Source organism: Cnephaeus nilssonii (assembly GCF_951640355.1).
Source record: "Cnephaeus nilssonii genome assembly, chromosome: 13".
Lineage (NCBI taxonomy): Eukaryota > Metazoa > Chordata > Mammalia > Chiroptera > Vespertilionidae > Cnephaeus > Cnephaeus nilssonii.
This window is the reverse complement of record NC_137084.1, coordinates 18,624,808-18,644,806: the sequence shown is the minus strand read 5'-3', so window position 1 is coordinate 18,644,806 and position 19,999 is coordinate 18,624,808. Positions and strand designations below refer to the sequence as shown.

Genomic DNA, 19,999 nt, shown 5'->3' with positions numbered 1-19,999 from the left:
GGAACAAGAGGGAAGGCTCAGGTGACCAGCTGGAAGTGGTCAAGTGAACAAGGGTCAGGTGAACAGCTGGAAGTGGTCAAATGGATGAGGCGGTGGGGCCAGGGGAATGCAGAGGAGGGTCCCAAGTGGACGCAACCCCCCACTTTCCTGTTGTCCATAATCTAGATGGTAGCAAGAAGGTCCCTGTTCTCAAGGAAGGGCGTTCCCTGTGAGTGAGGCAGAAAGCTGGCCATCAGGGCCACATGATCAGTAAGTGATTCTGGTGGGGCAGGACAGTGCTCTCGTGAATGGAACGAGGTTTCAGGGAATTAACACAGCTCTTTCCCTGTTATCAGAGCCCACCAGCAGGGCTATCAGTGTCCCAGGACAGTCCAATGTGAGATGCCCCTAGGGTGGGACACCCACGGCTGTGTTAAAGGGGGCTGGCATCCCCCTTCTTGCCGCCCTCCTTACTGGGTGGAAGGCAGCCTATGACCAGAAGTTGATCCTGACTCTGGGTGTTAGGCACTGAACCCAACTTCCAGCTATGGTAAGTCCACCCCTCAGCCAGAGGAGTAAAACATCCCAGCCAGTGTGTCTCAGTGGTCAGGTGAACAAGACGACGGGGTCTCTGGAACAAGGGGGAGGGCACAGTTGATCAGCTGGAAGTGATCAAGTGAACAAGGGCCAGTTGAACACCTGGAAGTGGTCACGGAAGTGGTCACGTGAACAAGGGTTGGGGCAGGTCGACCATCTGGGAAGTGGTCAAGACAACAAGGGGGAAGGCCCAGGTGACCAGCCGGAAGTGGTCAAGTGAACAAGGGCCAGGTGAACAGCTGGAAGTGGTCAAGTGGATGAGGCAGTGGGATCTGGAGATTGTGGAGGAGGGTCCCAAGAGGACTCAAACAGCCCACTTTCTTATGGTTCTGTCCCAATCAGTGTAGGTCAGCTAAGTCATCAATATTAATGTTATTATTAATGTCTATATGAGTGAGTTAATTGTGGGGCTTCAAGTAGTCTTGCACTGTCAAGACAACTATAAGGTGCACTAATGTTCAAGGGTTTATTAATTCCTTTCCACTTTATATTACAAGAACCACTGGAGGAAACATACTACAGAGACATTAATGCAGTTGCAAATTACATGGTTTATTATACTCAGATAGGGATCTCACAAATCTCCTTATGTCTTAGAGCTGACTTATAGCACCTGAATGCTGATGTTGTCGGGTTTATGTCTCTGGATGTGGCTGGAACAGCTCAGGTTCTGGACAGGCTGTGTCAGGAGCTCAGTGGTGCCTCTGGGAGTCCTCCGGGAAGAGCGCTCAATAGGGCCACAGCAGGCGTCTGACTTGAGAGACCTCCGGAAGGAGCGAACTCAATCAAGTGTTAGCCTTCCATGAGCGTTACAGTATGGCAGCATGGTGTCTTCCATCCAAGGGCTGATCACAAGCGGCTCGGGATTCCCAAGGATAACTTGTATGCATTTCAGGTCCTTTTTATAGCCAGTTTGTTTACAGTGGCCAGCATGCTATTATAATTCACACTTTAAATTAATACAATATATCACTCTATAATTGGATGAATTATCACTGTCACATTCCTCATTGGGAAAATAAGATTTATTTGGGGGACTAGCCATCTGAATCTGTGCCAGTAACCTAATGCACATTCTTGATAGCCTATAATTAAGTCACTGCCCCTTTCTCGACAATTTAGTCTTGCAAGATCAGTTTACCTAAATACTCACATTTTACAGAGGCCATAAATCATGAACAATACACAACCCCCAGAGGGTGTTATCAGCTCTGGTGCCATGCCAGGCCTGTAGGTGTGGTCTCACAGCCTCTATCCCAACACACAGGGCTTTTTACAAAGCCCGTGAAAGGTCCAGAAGTCCCATCCATATTTGGGGGACAAAGAAACCAAAGGGTATAAAAGGAGAGCTTCCTCCATATTGACTCACTCAGGATTTGGAAGACTGACCCCTGAGTCACTGTACTAGTACATGTGAAACATCTGAAAATAAATGGGTTTTTCCTGTATCTTTGAGTACTCCTGCATATTTTTTGGTCATCTGGTAAATTCTGTAATACGCCACTACATACTGCCTTTGAATAATCCACAACACAACCACAGTCCAGTAGATATGGAGGCAAATTCTGTGAATTACAACAATACTTAACATTATTTAAATACTAGAGGCCCAGTGCACAAAATTATGCGAGACCCCAGATACGCCATGTGCCATGGGACCCATCAATGCACCTCCTGGTGACTGGTCATTTGATCTTTACGGCTTTATGGTCACTGGCTTTTTATAATATAGATTGTATGTTTTGTACTATTTGTTGTTTCCTCTAGAACATTTTCTTTGTATTATATCACTCTGAAGATGTCTGACCAAAAAAAAAAAAAACATGCAGTGACAGCTTACATAATGAGCAATTATGTTATGGGTAATCTTTTGGAATCCAATTTCCTTAACAGGTAAGGAACATTCACTTGAAATTTTACATCTGTGTACTGATTAAAAGCATAATAAAGAATTAATAACTAAAAACAAAGATTGTTTAACACATGTGAAACAACTTACAAAATGTTTAACTACATTTTATGATTTAGTCTGAGGTTCATTAAATTTTGGATTTTAATAAGAGGTCATGGTATGTATGCATTATATTGAAGTGAGTTAAGTTGCTGTTGTATTTTCTAGCATACAAGTAATGATTTAGATTGCACCAAAAACCTCAGGTGTGGCTCAGCAGTTGAGCATAGACCTATGAAGCAAGTGGTCACTGACTTGATTCCTATTCTGTCACTTGCCTGAGTTGCAGGCTCAATCCCCAGTAGAGGCATGTAGGAGGCAGCTGATTGATATTTCTCATTGATGTTTTTATCTCTTTATCACTCTCTCTTCCTTTCTCTCTCTCAAATCAATAAAAACATATTTAAAAAAAGATCTGCCTTAGCTGGTTTGGCTCAATGGATAGGGCGTCGATCTGTAGACTGAAGGATCCCAGGTTCAATTCCAGCCAAGGGCACATGCTTTGATTGCAGGCTCCCCCCATCCAGGGCCCAGGTCGGGGCTTGTGCAGGAGTAAACCAATCAAAGTTTCTCTCACATTGATATTTCTCTCTGTTTTGCCCCTCTCTCCCACTCTCTCTAAAAATCAATTGAAAAATATCCTCGGGTGAAGATGAAAAACAAAGATCAGTGGTTACCAGGGCTGGGGGTAGTAGGGGAGAGATGAATAAACATAACACAGAGGATTTTTAGGGCAGTAAAATACTCTGTATAATATTACAGTGATGGATATAAGTAATTATATGTTTTTTTCCAAACCCATAGAATGTATGACATGAATGAACCCTTAGGTAAACTGGGTGATTATGATGTGTAAATATAGGTTTATCAATTGCAACAAATATACCATATTCTGGCTAAAATGTTGATAATGGGGAGACTATGCATGTGTGGCAACACGGCTACATGACACATCTCTGTACCTACCCCTCAATTTTGCTGTAAACCAAAGCAACTTTAAAAAGTAAACTCTTTTAAAAATGTTCAACCATATCAATAGGGACAATGTGAAGTGAAAAGTAAGGTCACTTTCCTGGCATTTTAAAATCAAAATTCTCACCCAAACACCTTGTTATTTTTCCCCTGTTCAACTATGGAAGAAAATCTTACCTGCATAGTTCATGTCTTTCAAGACAACCTAAAATTCTCAATACCACAGTGAAATAAGAAAAAGTTATGATTTTAAGGTGCTTGGTTCTTCCTCTCTATTGTTGAAACATCTCATGGTCAAAAAGAGCAGATAATTTTTATCCCTTTTTTACAATTCAACAATTCAACATACAAACATTGATGAAATATCTACTACGTGCAAGCAAAACCAATAAAATACTAATTTTCATGAAAATAAAGATCAGGAAACTAAATCCCAGAAGACAAAGGCTCCTGTGCTTCATGGCACTGGACCATTGTATAAGCCTTGATTTAAAATGTCCGTACTCCATATCCAGTTCTTCTTTAGTAACAGCACAATTCATTATTAATTACTAGAATATACCTTTTCAATAATTTTTTTCAAAGCATTTTTTACCTCCTGATTCCTCAAGCTGTAGATCAATGGATTTAGCATGGGAATCACTACTGCATAGAATACTGAAGCAAATTTGTCTTTGTCTAGCGAGTGGCTTGACTTGGGCTGAAGGTACATAAAACTGAGGGTCCCATAATACATAGTAATAGAAAACAGGTGGGATGCACAGGTAGAAAGGGCTTTCTGTCTTCCTGCAGCAGAACGGATCCTTAAGATGGCAAAGACAATGAATACGTAGGATAAAAGAACAATGATAAGAGAGCAAAAAACATTGAACCCAGCAATGATTAACAACATCAGCTCTTTGACTTGGGTATCAGAACAGGCCAGAGCAATCAAGGGAACATCATCACAGTAAAATTGATTGACCACATTAGAGTCACAGAAAGACATGTGGAATGTTGCCACTGCTTGTACGAGTCCCACGGTGAATCCGTAAATATAAGAGCTAGTGACCATTTGAACGCAGAGTTTCCTAGGCATGAGAACTACATAGAGTAGAGGGTTGCAGATGGCCACATACCGATCATATGCCATGACAGAGAGCATTAATAATTCCCAAACGGAAAATGTGATAAAGCAACACACTTGAGTGGCACATGCGTAAAATGACATACTTTTAATTTCACGAAATGAGTTCACGAGGGTGTTTGGTGTGATGGTGGAGGTACCATAGAAATCAACAAAAGCCAGATGACAGAGGAAGAAATACATGGGTATGTGAAGCTGAGGACTGACTTGAATTAGCACAATCAAACCCAGATTACCCAAGGCAGTAACTAAGTAAATCAGTAGGAATACACAAAAGAGAATGGCTTGAAGCTGTGGATTATCTGTTAGGCCCAAGAGGATGAACTCAGTGACTGCTGAATGGTTGCCTTTTGCCATGAAATAAACAATTCTGCAATGAACTCCCCAGAGCACACGCTCTGAATAATCTTGACTCGTGAGATACAATCAATTAAATGTGAGAAGATGCCCTGAATCACCAGGAGGTTATGTTAAGTTCAGTCTACCAGTAAGGAGACCTCTGACAGGAATTATGAGTAGGTTTTACTTATGCTTTCACTGTGAAAGGGTTTGGTCCAGGCAGAAAGTCCAACATAGAAAATCCACTATAAAAAAAGAAAAAGGACTTTGATTAAAGTTTTACTTGGTTTAATAGGAAAAGAAAGTAGGTTATACTTGGTTAAGTTATAAATGTTATTTAGAAACTGAGGGTAGATGTCTGTTCTGAGATGTTTGGTTCAAATCAATACTAGTACAATTGCAAAGTCTGTGATGTACTTTTCTTGAAATATAAAGGAAAAAAAACATTAAAAATGTAAGTGATTTTGACAGCCTATATAAGAATGATTTCTTAAATTGTACGTTTATCTCATAAAATTATCATTTCATCATTTCATAACAACATTAAAAGTTACTAAAAATAGGTGTGAAAGATATAAAAGTCATAACAAACAGCTCCAACAAGGGGTAAATATCCAAAATATATAAAGAATTCTTACAACACAACACAACACTAAACAAGTAAACAATCCAGTTAAAAAATGAGCAAAGGACCTAAACAGACACTTCTCCCAAGACACACAAATGGGCAACAAATATATGAAAAGATGGTCAACTTTACTAGCTGCTAGGAAATGTAAATAAAAACTACAATGAGATATCACCTCACACCTACAAGAGAGGCAATAACAAGTGTTGGAGAGGTTGTGGAGAAAAAGGAACCCTCATTCACTGCTGGTGGGAATGCAAACTGCGTACAGCCACTATGGAAAACATTGTGGAGGAGGTTCCTCAAAAAGTTAAAAATCAAGTTACTATATGAACTAGTAACCCCTCTTCCAACAACTTTGAAAACATTTATTTGCCAAGATAAATGCACCCTTTTGTTAATAGTAGCATTATTCATAGTGGCCAAGACATGGGAACAACTGAAGTGTCCTTTGATAGGTGATTGGATAAAGAAGATACGGTACATATGCAATGGAATACTACTTAGCCATAAGAAAGGATGAAATACTACCATTGTGACAACATGGATGGATCCTAAAAAATGTCATGCTAAAAGAAACAAGTCAGACAGAAAAAGTAAAAAAACTTTATGATTTCACTTATATGTGGAATATGAAACTGAAAGAAACAAATGAACAAACAAGAAAGATAAATAAACAAAAACTTATAGACACAGACAAAAGTATGGTGGTTGCCAGAGGAAAAATAGTATTGTGAATTTTCTGGCTATGTATTTTGGAAGAATACACAGCAGTGAACAATTTTTTAGATTATAAAACAGCTTTTAATTATAAAGAGACATCATTTTAGTATCTATCTCCAAGTCAGTAAATGGTCAAAAGTGAATAACATTTGGGCAATATTTAGAATAACTAAATTTTACAGGGCATTTTTATAAACTCAAGCTATATTATGAATACTTAAAAGCTAGTGGAATTGAAATTATGCTTTCCTTTCCTAAACAGAGCAGAAGATAAGTTAACTTGATTTTCCTTTATCTCTACATTGTCTCAGGTAACCTCACATGCACCTTGTACATGGTTTAGATAGATAAAACATAATCCTATATAATAAAAGGATAATATTCAAATTGACTCTAATGGTGGAATGACCAGTCACTACTATGAGGTGCACTGACCACCTCTTGGTCCCTTCCCCCGGCTGGCAGACTCCGATCGCCCAATGGTGAATTGGGAACCGGGGGTGGGTGGTGGCAGGGGGTGGGGCCGGCTGCTGGCAGCCGGGGAAGATGAACCTGATTGCAGGCCAGGCTTAGGGACTGTACCCGCACACAAATTTCATGCACCAGGCCTCTAGTAAAATATAAAAAGCATCACCCTTAAATTTTTTTTCTCCTTGGAAACTTTATCTTGATTACTACTTTATCTATTTTTTCCCTTTCACTACTTTTGAACCAAACATCTCAGAACAGTCATCTACCCTCAGTTTCTAAATAATATTTATAACTTAACCAAGTATAACCTACTTTCTTTTCCTATTAAACCAAGAAATGCCCTCACCAAGTTTACTATCACTTATTTATTCCAAAATTTAATAAAGCCTTTTTCTTTGGCAGCTCTTCAACACTGAACTCTATTGAATATAACTTTAATTTCCAGAACAAAGCAGTCTCTGAATTTATTACTTGGCCATTTAATTCTTTACATTGAAGGCTCTGCTTTTATTATCCATGGATTAGACATGTTCTTCAAACTCTTTCCAAAGCCCCCACTTTTTCTTTCTTACACCTTTAGGTTCAATTATCTTATCTAATCCTAAGTCCTCTATAGGCATCTATATGCTGATTATATAGCTATAGATATAGATATATAGATAGAGATAGAGATAGAGATAGAGATAGAGATAGATGTATACTAGAGGCCTGATGCACGAAGATTTGTGCAAGAATAGGCCTTCCTTCCCCTGGCTGCTGGCACTGGCTTCCCTCCGGCACCTGGGACCCGGGCCTTTACTCTGGCAGCTGCCTTCTGCCTTCACTCCAGCCCTGCTTCCCTCCTGTAGCTCCCTCCACCCCTGTCCCCCCCGCCTCATAGCAGGTGTCCCGCCCAGCCCTGGCTGATCCACGCCTGTGCGCGTGCAGTGCCCAGAGGCCTGGAGCAGCCGGGGTGGGCAGAACACCATCTTTGTCACGTCAATTTGCATATTCCCTCCTTATTGGCTGTGGGTGCCGCCATCTTTTGTCACGAAGTGACAGTCAATTTGCATATCCATCTTTATTAGATAGGATATATATAGTGTCAGCAATAGAAAAAAAAGAAAACACAAAGTTGTTTTATAATCACAAAAAATAAGAGAAAGAAATACTTGTCTAATTGAAAACAAATATCCTCAAAAAGGGTCAAAACCAATTTATAAAATCATCATCAACTTTTAAGTAAAAATCATGAGAATTTTTTCTGCTATATTAATAGTTACATAGCAAGTCTTCAGTTTTAACCTGAAATTTTTGTACGTTATTTTTTCCAAATGTTCAATATTTTAAGATTAAGCATAATAAATATAAAAATTATCAATTTAAAAATTCTTTTACTCTTAAATGTCTTTTTATTGATTGTCTGTTTTGATCCTATGACAATAGATTTATCAGCCAACACTGTTTTCACCTTGATATTGCTATGGGAACTGAGGCATGCATAAACGCAAAAAACTGTCTGAGATCTTTTGCTGTAGCAAATGTTAGACCCAGCATTCACATTAAGATTAAACTCTAAGGAATCCATACTCCAATAGAACAGCTGTGACACAGTCAATGCACCAGCCTGACAGGAGGTTGTAAATTCTCTTGATTTAATGATAAGGTTTTGGTACATAGAATACAGACTCAAAATCTGCGACAGGAGCTTTGTGAGCAAACAGGGAGCCACTGAAATCTTCAAATGAGAGGTAAATGTGTCTAAATAGAAGATGAGGAAAGAAACATTGAGAACTGTGGATTAGACTAATCTTATGTCTCTATGATCAATCAAATTATATAATTAAATCAAAGTGGACCCTGACCTAAGAAATTTTTAAGAAATATTTTTATTTGAATGTAATCTCTCTCTACGCATTAATAGCAATATTTCTAGTATTTGGTCATTATCATTCAAATGACTAAGAAAAATTATTAAATGATATGAATGATTAGCAAACTCAAATCCATTTTCTGTATACTTGAAAATTATAAAATTATCATTGCACTTATTTGAAAAATATACTCGAATATTTATGGCTATAACTTTATCTATATTACAGTGTATTGCAATTCCAATTTATCAATTGCTCCTTCTAGTTCATTAGGAGAGTTGGTATGATAGTTTAGGTATTTAGGCTCATAGAAAGAAAAAAATGATATGCAAGTGCTCACAATTTACTATTGTCCTTTTTCACACTGTTTAATCTTTTTAAAAAAGACTCCAAATTTAGTAACATTGTTATTTAATTGATAAACTTGTGAGAGCTTGCACATACTACAGAGCTATTCTTTGACAATAAGCATGTGTTCTTTTACTACCCCATATTGCCTGCTATGTTCATTGTGTTATAAGCTATAACATAATCAATAGTAACCAACTTACCCAAGGTTTACCTGGTATAACTGCATATGATCCTTGTTATTGCCAAAATGGTCTATAAGTTTCAATTATTTTGAATATATTTGTTTAGAATGTATGATGCCCCTCTGGGATTCTATCCATGAATTAGATTACTAATATATTTTAAAATAACTGGAAAAAATATAATGAGGTCTCATAGGCATAACAAAAAAGCAGTTCTCCCAAAGAGTCTTTTGAGACCAAAACAGACTTCCAGGTAAGTGGAAAGCCATGTTAAAATAATGATATAAATAAAATTAGGATGCAGTACTATATTTAATAATGATAACTTGTTAAATACATAAATATGAAAATGTTTTACATTTCTCAAAATATTAGCAAATCAGGTAACAATTATTTAAACTATGCATCTTTGCTTTTAATGTGGGATATTGTCAATGCACCAGAGAATCTTGAACTAGGGATTTTGGAGGGGTGGAAAATCTGAACTTTAGTCTCTGTCCTACTTGTAACTAGTTATATGTTCAAGTATTAGCTTCTGATGCATTCTTTTATTTGGGAAATGAGGAAATTGGTATACATTCTTATGAACCAAACAATTAATCATTTTAATATTATTTCTATTTGAAAAATGAGATAATGATGGTTAATTCGTATGGTTACTTTTACTTTCAGAAATTGGATTCTAAATGAACATCTTTAGAGAAATGTATTATTCATTGAATATATATATAGAAATCCAATATTGAGACAGGCATAGACATGGAAACAACTCAAGTGCCCTTTGATAGATGGTTGGACAAAAAAGATGTTGTATGCACATATAAAATAATACTATTCAGCTATAGAAAAGATGAAATACTGACATTTGCAACAACATGGATGGATCTTGAGAATATCATGCTAAGCAAAATTTGTCAGACAGAAAAAGTTAAGAACCATATGATTTCACTCATATGTGGGATATAAAACTGAAAGCAACAAATGAACAAACAAGAAAAACAAGTAAAAACTCATAGACACATGCCGGAAACCAGTTCCAGCATGTCAGCAGGGCTGAATCATCTGGGAAGGCTAAAAAGCATCTCCCCCAAACCTGAATAGGATTGCTTGCTGCCAGACAGCTCAGAGCATCTTAATCTGCATGTTATTGCCTCCTGTTGGCCAAACATCTGAACAGCTGAAGGCTATTCCCCAAACTGATGATGCTTCTGTAAACCCTACCCTTTGAAGTGTATTATCTCCATCTTGCCTTAGGACAAATTGTGTTAATAAAAGCAGGGTCCTGAGTAAAGGAGGTAGTCTTTAGTTCCTTTAGCTGAAGCTTCTCTGACCCCCAATGCCTTTCAAAATTATCTTTCATCTTTGGACACCTTATTGAATCTACGTGCAGCTCCTTTCTCCAGATTGCTGAACCCTTTGTAATGCTGGGACAAGAACCCCCGCAGACACAGACAGCAGTATGTTGGTTACCCGAGAGAAGGAGGTAGGGAATAGTAAAGTGTAAAGAGGATCAAATATATGGTGACAGAAGAAGGTTTGACTTTAGGTGATGGGCACACAATGCAATATATTGATCATGTATCATAGAATTGTACACTTGAAACCTATATAATCTTATTGATTAATGTTGCCCTCTTATTAAAAAAAAAAAAGACTAGGCATTCTGATAGTTTTTTAAGAGGAAGACAAATCAGACCATAAAGAAGAGACTCTTCTTTATTTGCTTAAGTCACTTTCTTAATTTAATGAACAGAAAAGTCTGGTTTCTGTTGACTATGACTTTCTTCAGGGCGTCTTTCACCTCCTTGTTCCTAAGACTGTAGATCAAGGGGTTCAGCATGGGAATGATCACTGTGTAGAAGACAGAGGCCATCTTATCGGTGTCAAGGGAATGGTTGGAGCTTGGCTGTAAGTACATAAAGATCAGGGTCCCATAGAATATGGTGACTGCTAGCATGTGAGAGCCACAGGTGGAGAAAGCCTTGCGTCTTCCCTCAGCTGAGCGCATCCTCAGGATTGTAGAAATAATGTATACGTAGGAGACAAAGACAACCAGAAGGGAAGATATGAACATGATACCAGCACAGGCAAAGATCCATAGCTGTTTGGAGTGAGTGTCTGAGCAAGTTAGCCTGAGGAGAGGCATGTCATCACAATAGAAATGGTTGATGACATTAGAGTGGCAATAGGAGAGGCGAAAGGTGAGGATGGTATGAAACAGTGCAACGAGGAAGCTATAGCTGTAGGGGACAGCCACAAGCTGAATGCAGATTCCTGGGGACATTACAACCATATAGAGAAGAGGGTTACAAATGGCCACATATCGGTCATAAGCCATGGAAGCCAGAAGCAAGCATTCGGCCGTCATGAAAGCTAGGAAAAAGCCTAACTGAGCGGCACAGGCATTGAAGGAGATAACATTTTGTTTGTATAAGAAATTCCCAAGCATTTTGGGTGTAATGACAGAAGCATAACAGAAATCAACAAAAGCCAGGTTGCTAAGGAAGAAGTACATTGGTGTGTTGAGTCTTGCATCTGTCTTAATGACTAAGATCAAACCCAGGTTGCCTACTACTGTGAAGAGGTAGATGGATAAGAAAACCACAAAAAGAGGCATCTTTAAATCCTGACGATCTGTGAGGCCCATGAGAATAAACTCCTTTACCTGGGTACAATTGATCTGGGCCATGTACCTTCAGTGTGTCTGGATGGAGAGAGGAGAATTAAACCCATATTAATTAAATTAACCTTAAAACTCTAAAATGTGTTTTTATTACTGTTAACGAAAAAAACCATTGAAACCTGTAAAGAATTTTAGTGAGTTTATTTGAGCCAAACTGTCGACATATGCCGGGAAGCAGAACCTCAATGAATTGAGATTATGCTCCGAAGAATGGTGGGTTACATCTGTATTTATACATTGCCATCAAAGGAGGGACATAGGTGGGCTACATGAAATTCATTGGATAAAGTCAAACGGTGGGAAACCCCTGGGATTGGACAAAAAGTAAAATGATGGACACATACTTAGGTGGGTACAGGAACAATTAACAGGATAATGAAGGAATTTGAGGCATCTGTCCTGGCGCCTACATTTGGTTGTGCCCCAGGGGCTCCAGCAAAAGAAGGAAGTTACAAGTTACCCAGACATCTCACAGATATGTTATCTCAGAGGCAAAAAGGCAAATGGGCTCAGTAAAAAAGATCCAAGTTGATCTTTGTCAGGGAAGATAGCAGCCTAGGAATGACTGCCCACTATAACCTGTTTGTAGTTAAATATTTAATTTTCAAACCATCCTTTGTGGTTATTCCAGGTCTCTGAGTTTGCAAGACTGCCACGCAGGCCTCCCCTGAGCTTGTCAGGTTAGCATGTGGCTCCTTTCGTCCACATTACTTAACATCCTGAAAATCAGTTTTATTGTTAATATGAAAGCATTAATATTAACATGATTAGTGGTATACTTGGAATATGGGCTGGGATGAAGAATAAAAGTAAATATGTTGGAGGCAAGACTTATTTCTTTCACCCAAATCAATTGCATTATAAAGTTAATAACTATATGGTAGTAAGCAGTCCATATTGGCTCTCTGTTCAAAGCTCTTGTGCATTATATTATTTACAATTAAATATTAATTTTTCAAAACTTAAGAAATATTATTGGTATTGAAAAAAGTTAACATGAATAACACAAAGGAAAATGAATGTTCTGTGGTAACATCACTCTGACAGAAATGTTACTAAATTTATAATGTCATGTGCCATATTTCTTTCACTTTGTCCATTCAAAAATTAAAAACAATTTTGAGGAAACTAATAAATTGCTATGTTCACAGTGGACATGACTTGGTATATTGGACAGATAAAGTTACTAATATTTCTGTCTTTTCAATGACTAATGGCTTTTATATACTACACCTCTTGCTCAGGTAATTTTAAGAAGCTTTCATGCAATCTACTGAATGAGAGAAAGTATTTGTAAATCATATTATAATAAGGAGTTGATATCCAAAATATATAAAGAATTCATACAACTCAATAGCAAGAAAACCCACACAAAACACACAGGAAAACCGAAAAAAACATAAACAATTAGATTAACAAGTGGGCAGAAGATCTAAATACTAAACATTTTTCCAAAGAAGACATACAGATGGCCTATAGGCACATGAATAGATGCTCAATCTCATTATTCACCAGGGAAAAGCAAATGAAAATCACAATGAGGTATCACCTCATACTTGTTATAAAACAAAAACAACAAAAAAGCATGAGAAATAACAAGGATTGGTAAGAATGGGAAAAAAGGGAACCCATGTACACTTTTGATGAGAATGTAAATTCATACAGACACTGTGGAAAACAATATGGAGGTTCGTCAAAAATTAAAAATTATACTATCATAGGATCTGGCAATTCCACGTCTGGGTATTTATCTTAAGAAAATGAATACACTAAAGATTACTACAGCCAATCACCATCATGATATGTGTAAGATATTAAAGTTTTAAAATCCTAGTCTGTGGCCCCACAAATATATAAAATCCATTTTGAAACAAATAAGCAACTTTTGATTGGAAATTTGGTTTCCAAGTCCCAAGAACCAGCTAAGTCTTCACTGTTTGGTACCTGTAAGACCTTCAGTATGTCATCTCATCTTATCTTGATACATATATATGCAAACATATTTGAAAGCACATTTTATATGACCTTTTACCATGTAACCCAAATATTTATAATGTTTTAAAAATTTGAAAATATTGAATATAATATATTATGTTCAAATTATACTCACATCTCTTCTGTCACAACCAACACTCAGTAATCTAATCAGAACATTTGTTTTGTGGTCTTTAATTACTAACTTCCCTTGCATGCTTCTCTACTTTCATATATGCTTTTTTCTATGCTCATCTCTACCAGGTTTATTGAGAATAAAGAGTTGAAGGGAAAACTCCTAATTATCTTTCAAGGCCTACCAAAATCCTACCTCTTCTACAAAGACTTTTTGATTTCTAATTCCCATACTCTGATACCCAAGTTTCCCTCTGTGTAATGGAGACACATTTTACACACAGTTCATTTATGTAACATTTTACATTTATGGCAGCCATCTTCTTCCACATTTCTTCTCTTGATAAATTGTGGACTTCATGCATAAAATTCATGATTTTTCATACATTTCCTACTCCAGCCCCTTTGAGATGCTTGGTGTGGAGAATTAAAGATTAACTTTCGTGCCCGGCCAGCATGGCTCAATGGTTGTGTTGACCCTATTAACCAGCAGGTCACAGTTCAATTCCCGGTCAGGACACATGCTCAAGTTGCAGACATGATCCCCAGTATAGGGTATGCAGGAGGCAGCCAATCATGATTTTTTTCTCATCATTTATGTTTCTATCTCTCTCAATAAAAAGATAGGTTTAAAAAGATTATTTTTGTAATAATATTTCAATATTGATTCCCCTTGCTCATAATATGTCTTTCGGTGCATTATGAGACATATTGATGACTTGATTTCAATACTTTCACTTCTTGTCTAAGTACAATTATTAGCTTTTGTAAAAATGAGAAGAGTTTTGCTATAGATTACAGTCTAGCCAGTTAAGTGCCTGACTTATTCAAATAGTATAATTGATTCTATTTTGGAGATCTCAAATCTTATTTTCATTTCAAACTAATAAGAGCTATATTATATATAATATCTGAAATATATACAGAAATAAAATTAGAGAGAACACTCTGTTCTATTTTCAGAAAATGCTTACCTAAATGTTTTTTAAAAACATTCTATTCTCTTCTACTTAATTTAAAAATTCCTTCTTCCCAATTTTAAAATGCAGCCTTTAAATCTACCTGATTAGATGGCATTCTTATTTCTTCTGCAAGTAGGTTTGGGCAGCAACAAACTGCTGGGTTTTGTCAGTGACTCTAACCCAAGGGATCTTATGTAAGAATATGATGCAAGTAAGATCATCTAAAAAATTACAGTCCAATCTCCATAGGGATCCCAAGGCAGGCTGGAGATCAATTAACATTACCTCTGGTTTTGAGGGAACACCCCTGTATGGCTCTCCCTTTAGTCTGACATTATTACTCTAACTAGAGGCCCAGTGCATGAAATTCATGCACTGAGCAGGGAGTGTCCCTCAGCCCAGCCTGCACCCTCTCCAATCTAGGACCCCTCAGGGGATGTCCGACTGGCAGTTGGACATCCCTCTCACAATCTTGGACTGTTGGCTCCCAACCGCACACCTGCCTGCTAGCCTGATCACCCCCTAACCATTCCCTGCCAGCCTGATCAATGCCTAACTGCTCCCCTGCTGGCCCGCGATTGCATCCAACTGCCCTCCCCTGCCAGCCAAATCACCTTCAACTGCCCTCCCCTGCAGGCCTGGTCACCCCCAACTGCCTTCCCCTGCAGGCCTGGTCCCCCCCAACTGCCCTCCCCTACTGGCCTGCTTGCCCCTAACTGCCCTCCCCTGCCGGCCTGATTGCCCCTAACTGCCCTCCCTTGCAGGCCTGGTCCCCCCCAACTGCTACCCTCCCCTGCAGGCCTGTTTGCCCCTAACTGCCTTTCCCTGCTGGCCTGATTGCCCACAACTACCCTCCCCTGCAAGCCACATGTGGTGTCCCTCTTTGTCCACATGAATGTGGCTTTCTTGTGGGAGGGCGTGAGGACCAATTTGCATATTAGCTCTTTATTATATAGGATACTTGTTTCTATAACAATCGTTTAAGAAAGACTTTCTCAACCTTGGCACTTACTATTTTGGGATGGATAATTTTTGTGTGAGAGACTCTCCAGTGCTTTGTAGGTAATTCAGCTCATCCCCAGCCTCAACACTCTAGACAGCAAGTTATTCCTTTACACTCCCTTGTCATGATGAAAATCAATAATATTTACAGACATTGACAAATCTCCCCTGGGGAAAGAAAATCATGCCTGATTGACAGCACTAGTTTGCAGTTGTCTCTTGGTACTTAATTTGAAATATATTATTAAAGCACTCATAAGTATGTTAAAATGCTCTTATAATCCTAAACTGGGTATTCAGAGCGCCTTCACTTTTGTTTATTTTTGGCCAATAACTAGTTATGTAACTAGCAAATGAGATAATAGAATTTCAAATATACATTTTTTTTTCATTTCAGAAATAACACAATGTAAATTCTTACAGTAGTTGCTACACATAAATTATAATTTTAAGCCAAACTTGCATACAAAGAATTGAGAGAATGATTTAATTTTACAGTGAACAAATCTTTTTTTATAACCAACTAAGATCAAGACACTCAAGTAGTTTTATTATTAGAGGAGAAAAAAGATCAGTAAGGACATGTCACTTTTGTATACTCAAATCATTTTTTAAATTTCAGGAACCCAGAAGCCTGGTTTCTATTAATGGTGACTTTCTTCAGGGCGTCTTTCACATCCTTATTCCTGAGACTGTAGATCAAGGGGCTCAGCATGGGAATGATCACTGTGTAGAAGACAGAGGCCATCTTATCTGTGTCAAGGGAATGGTTGGAGCTTGGCTGTAAGTACATAAAGATCAGGGTCCCATAGAATATGGTGACTGCCAGCATATGGGAGCCACATGTGGAGAAGGCTTTGTGTCTTCCCTCAGCTGAGCGCATCCTCAGGATGGCAAAAATAATAAACATGTAGGAGACAAAGACAATGAGAACAGAGGAAATGAACGTGATACCAGCACAGGCAAAGATCCATAGCTGTTTGGAGTGAGTGTCCGAACAAGTTAGCCTGAGGAGAGGCATGTCATCACAATAGAAATGATTGATGACATTAGAGTGGCAATAGGAGAGGCGAAAGGTGAGGATGGTATGAAACAGTGCAACGAGGAAGCTATAGCTGTAGGGGACAGCCACAAGCTGAATGCAGATTCCTGGGGACATCACAACCATATAGAGAAGAGGGTTACAAATGGCCACAAATCGGTCATAGGCCATGGAAGCGAGTAGCAAACATTCAGATACCATGAAAGTGAGGAAACAGCCTAACTGAGCAGCACAGGCATTGAAGGAAATAACATTTTGTTTGTATAAGAAATTCCCCAGCATTTTGTGTGTAATGACAGAAGTATAACAGAAATCAACAAAAGCCAGGTTGCTAAGGAAGAAGTACATTGGTGTGTTGTTTCACGTCTGTTGTAATAACTAGGATCAAACCTAGATTCCCTACTATTGTAAAGAGGTAGATGGTTAAGAAAACCATGAAAAGAGGCATCTTCCACTCCTTTTGATTCGTGAGGCCCACAAAAATAAACTCCTGTACTTGGGTGCAATTAATATGGGCCATAAGTCTTCAAGGCATCTGCTTGAGGAAGTAGAGAAAAGAAGGAAGTTCAAGTTGCCATTCCCACATGTGGTGTTTTATACTTTAGCGTCTTGTAAAGAGGTTTTGTTGCTAACAGAGATTGCTAGCATACTGGGATATTGGGAACAGGATGGATGGCAGAGAGAAATATATGTGGAACAAGCATATGTCTCCTCTCCCAAACCCATTATATATACAAAGATGCAATAGTCCACCTTGCCTTGGTTTCTATTCAAAGGTCTTATCCATTAAGCTATTTAAAACTATAAACTGCCTTGTTAAAATGGATTTTTTTATTGAAAATATGTTAACATAAATAGCATAAAAGTAAACAAATCTGCAGTGGCACCACTGTGACAGATGTCATTGTACCTGTGCAGAGACAGCTCCACGTTGTCCCAACACTGTCAGAAACATTATATATATACATACACACACACACACACACATATATATATATATACCCACACACACACATATATATATATACATATATATATATATATATATATATATATATATATATGTATATATGGTAATAATTTATCACCTTAAGGTTACTACAGTTTGCAAAATAATCTTTATAGTTATGCTAATAATGCAAATACTAAAATGGGTAACTATAGAAGGTGCAATAAGGCAATTATTTACATCACTTCATGTCACTGAACTTTAAGTTGAAACCACATTATTATGCCCATAATAATGATGAGGAAGAGAAGATTGGAAAAGAAACACCCAAAACAAAATCAGATGGCTGCTGTAATTATAGTTAGTTGGGTTTCAAATCCATATGTTTCTGACTCAAAAGTCCACACCTCATTACTATACTGTCAATATTGCATATCTTATTTATTCTGTTATTAGAAACTTAAATTATTTCTAGGTTTTGATTGCTATAGTATTGAACAAACATCTTTATCTCTAAAAGATAAACTTACATGATCAGAGAATAAATCCTCATGTATTTTTATGATATACTAGAGGCCCAGTGCATGATTGAATCATGCACGTGTAAGGTCCCCTACACGCTTTCGCTTTCGATCGTGGGGGAGCTGGGTGCCTGTCTGCTGGTGCACCAGGCCTTTCAGAAGCCTCCGGCTTGGCGGAGGCTTCCGAAAGGCCTGGTGCTGGAGCAGTCAGGCACCCAGCTCCCCCGCTTTTGATGGTCCGCAGCGGGATGTGAGCTCGCTGTCCCAGAGGCCCCTTCTATTCCGCAGCACAGCCATGGCCCAGACGCTGAGCTCATGCCGCCGCTGGTGAAGCGAGCTCAGTGTCCCACTGGCCCAATCGGCTACCCCGGCCACCCCAAGTCCCGCCCCTTGCGCCTATTGCTGGCCCAATCGTGGGCATAGCGGAGTGATGGTAATTTACATATTACCATTTTATTAGGTAGGATTGTAATTTAGAATAAAATTGTTGTTTTCTTTCTAAGAAATTCAGAAATGTATGTCTCTTTAAAAGCTGATTTATAAATTTCTTGTGGTCTGTGGCAAAAACAGAGTCTGAAAGCACGGAGCTAATGATACATCCATAATAATATTCTCATTATCTGGCATGCACGTATCTTGCGTGTTCTTTTGTGCTCTATTGTAATCTGTTTTATTTTATTTAAATCAAATAATTCTGATCAAGATTCTAAAAATTGAGTTCATGATCTACCAGTAGTGACAAACACCATTTCAAAAGCCACACTTTATCAACAGGAGACCATCACCATTTTCACCAACATAAAAGTATATTCACAATTTATCTATAAACATCTCCAAGAGACACTTCCCACCCTGATCTGCATACTCTGTCTTTATCCTGTGTCTTGATGATGTCTATTTGTCACTTCTTTCGGCCTCTATTTCAATCCACTCATTCCCTCATTTAATAATATATGTTGGGAACTATTAATTTCCAGACACTGGAGTCTGAATATAGAGCATTGAAAAAACAGACAATATAGTAGACTACAAAGAATGAAAGCTTTGTCCAAATTTTCTTTATTTTTCTGGTCTCTTTTCCTCTCATTTGTGTGTTTTTTCCCTCCTTTCAGAATAAAATCCTATCAAATAAAAGAGTGATATGCAAATTGACCATAACTCCACTACACCCACAAGCCATGCCCACCAGCCAATCAGGAGTGAGTATGCAAATTAACCCAACCAAGATGGCTGCGGCCACGGAGTGAGCAGGAGGCTTGGATTTCCATGGTAATAGAAGAAGCCAAGCTTTCTGCACACCCTGGCAGGCCCAGGCCTCCACTCAAGGCTACAAAGTTTCAATTATAGAAGATAAATAAATCCCAGATATCAGGGCCTCCACTTGGGTTGGTGGGGGGTGTGGCTGGCCTGCAAACCACCACAGGCCTCTCACCCAGGCCGCTCCATGCCCTAAGGGAACCCCCACCCTGATCCAGGACACCCTTCAGGGCAAACCAGCTGGCCCCCACCCATGCACCAGGCCTCCATCCTATCTAATAGAAGAGTTATATGCAAATTGA

General features: G+C 38.5%; 4 protein-coding genes across 4 annotated transcripts in view; 1 reads left to right on the top strand and 3 right to left on the bottom strand.

Moving 5' to 3' along the window:
• Positions 1–19,999, top strand: part of LOC307109349 (olfactory receptor 8U3) — a gene marked incomplete at both ends in the record, with an annotated part of 59,386 nt that overhangs the window by 8,407 nt on the left and 30,980 nt on the right. The window lies entirely within an intron of this gene.
• On the bottom strand, positions 4,044–4,982 carry LOC307109713 (olfactory receptor 5AL1-like; the record flags this gene model as incomplete). The annotated part of the gene is made up of 1 exon (XM_079788581.1): positions 4,044–4,982. The coding sequence occupies one exon, from the start codon at positions 4,980–4,982 to the stop codon at positions 4,044–4,046; it is 939 nt and encodes a 312-aa protein (XP_079644707.1).
• Positions 10,902–11,861, bottom strand: LOC307109690 (olfactory receptor 8U9; the record flags this gene model as incomplete). The annotated part of the gene is made up of 1 exon (XM_079788557.1): positions 10,902–11,861. The coding sequence occupies one exon, from the start codon at positions 11,859–11,861 to the stop codon at positions 10,902–10,904; it is 960 nt and encodes a 319-aa protein (XP_079644683.1).
• On the bottom strand, positions 16,533–17,490 carry LOC307109691 (olfactory receptor 8U1-like; the record flags this gene model as incomplete). The annotated part of the gene is given in 2 exon segments (XM_079788558.1): positions 16,533–17,328; positions 17,330–17,490. Coding segments are annotated over 2 exon segments (957 nt in total).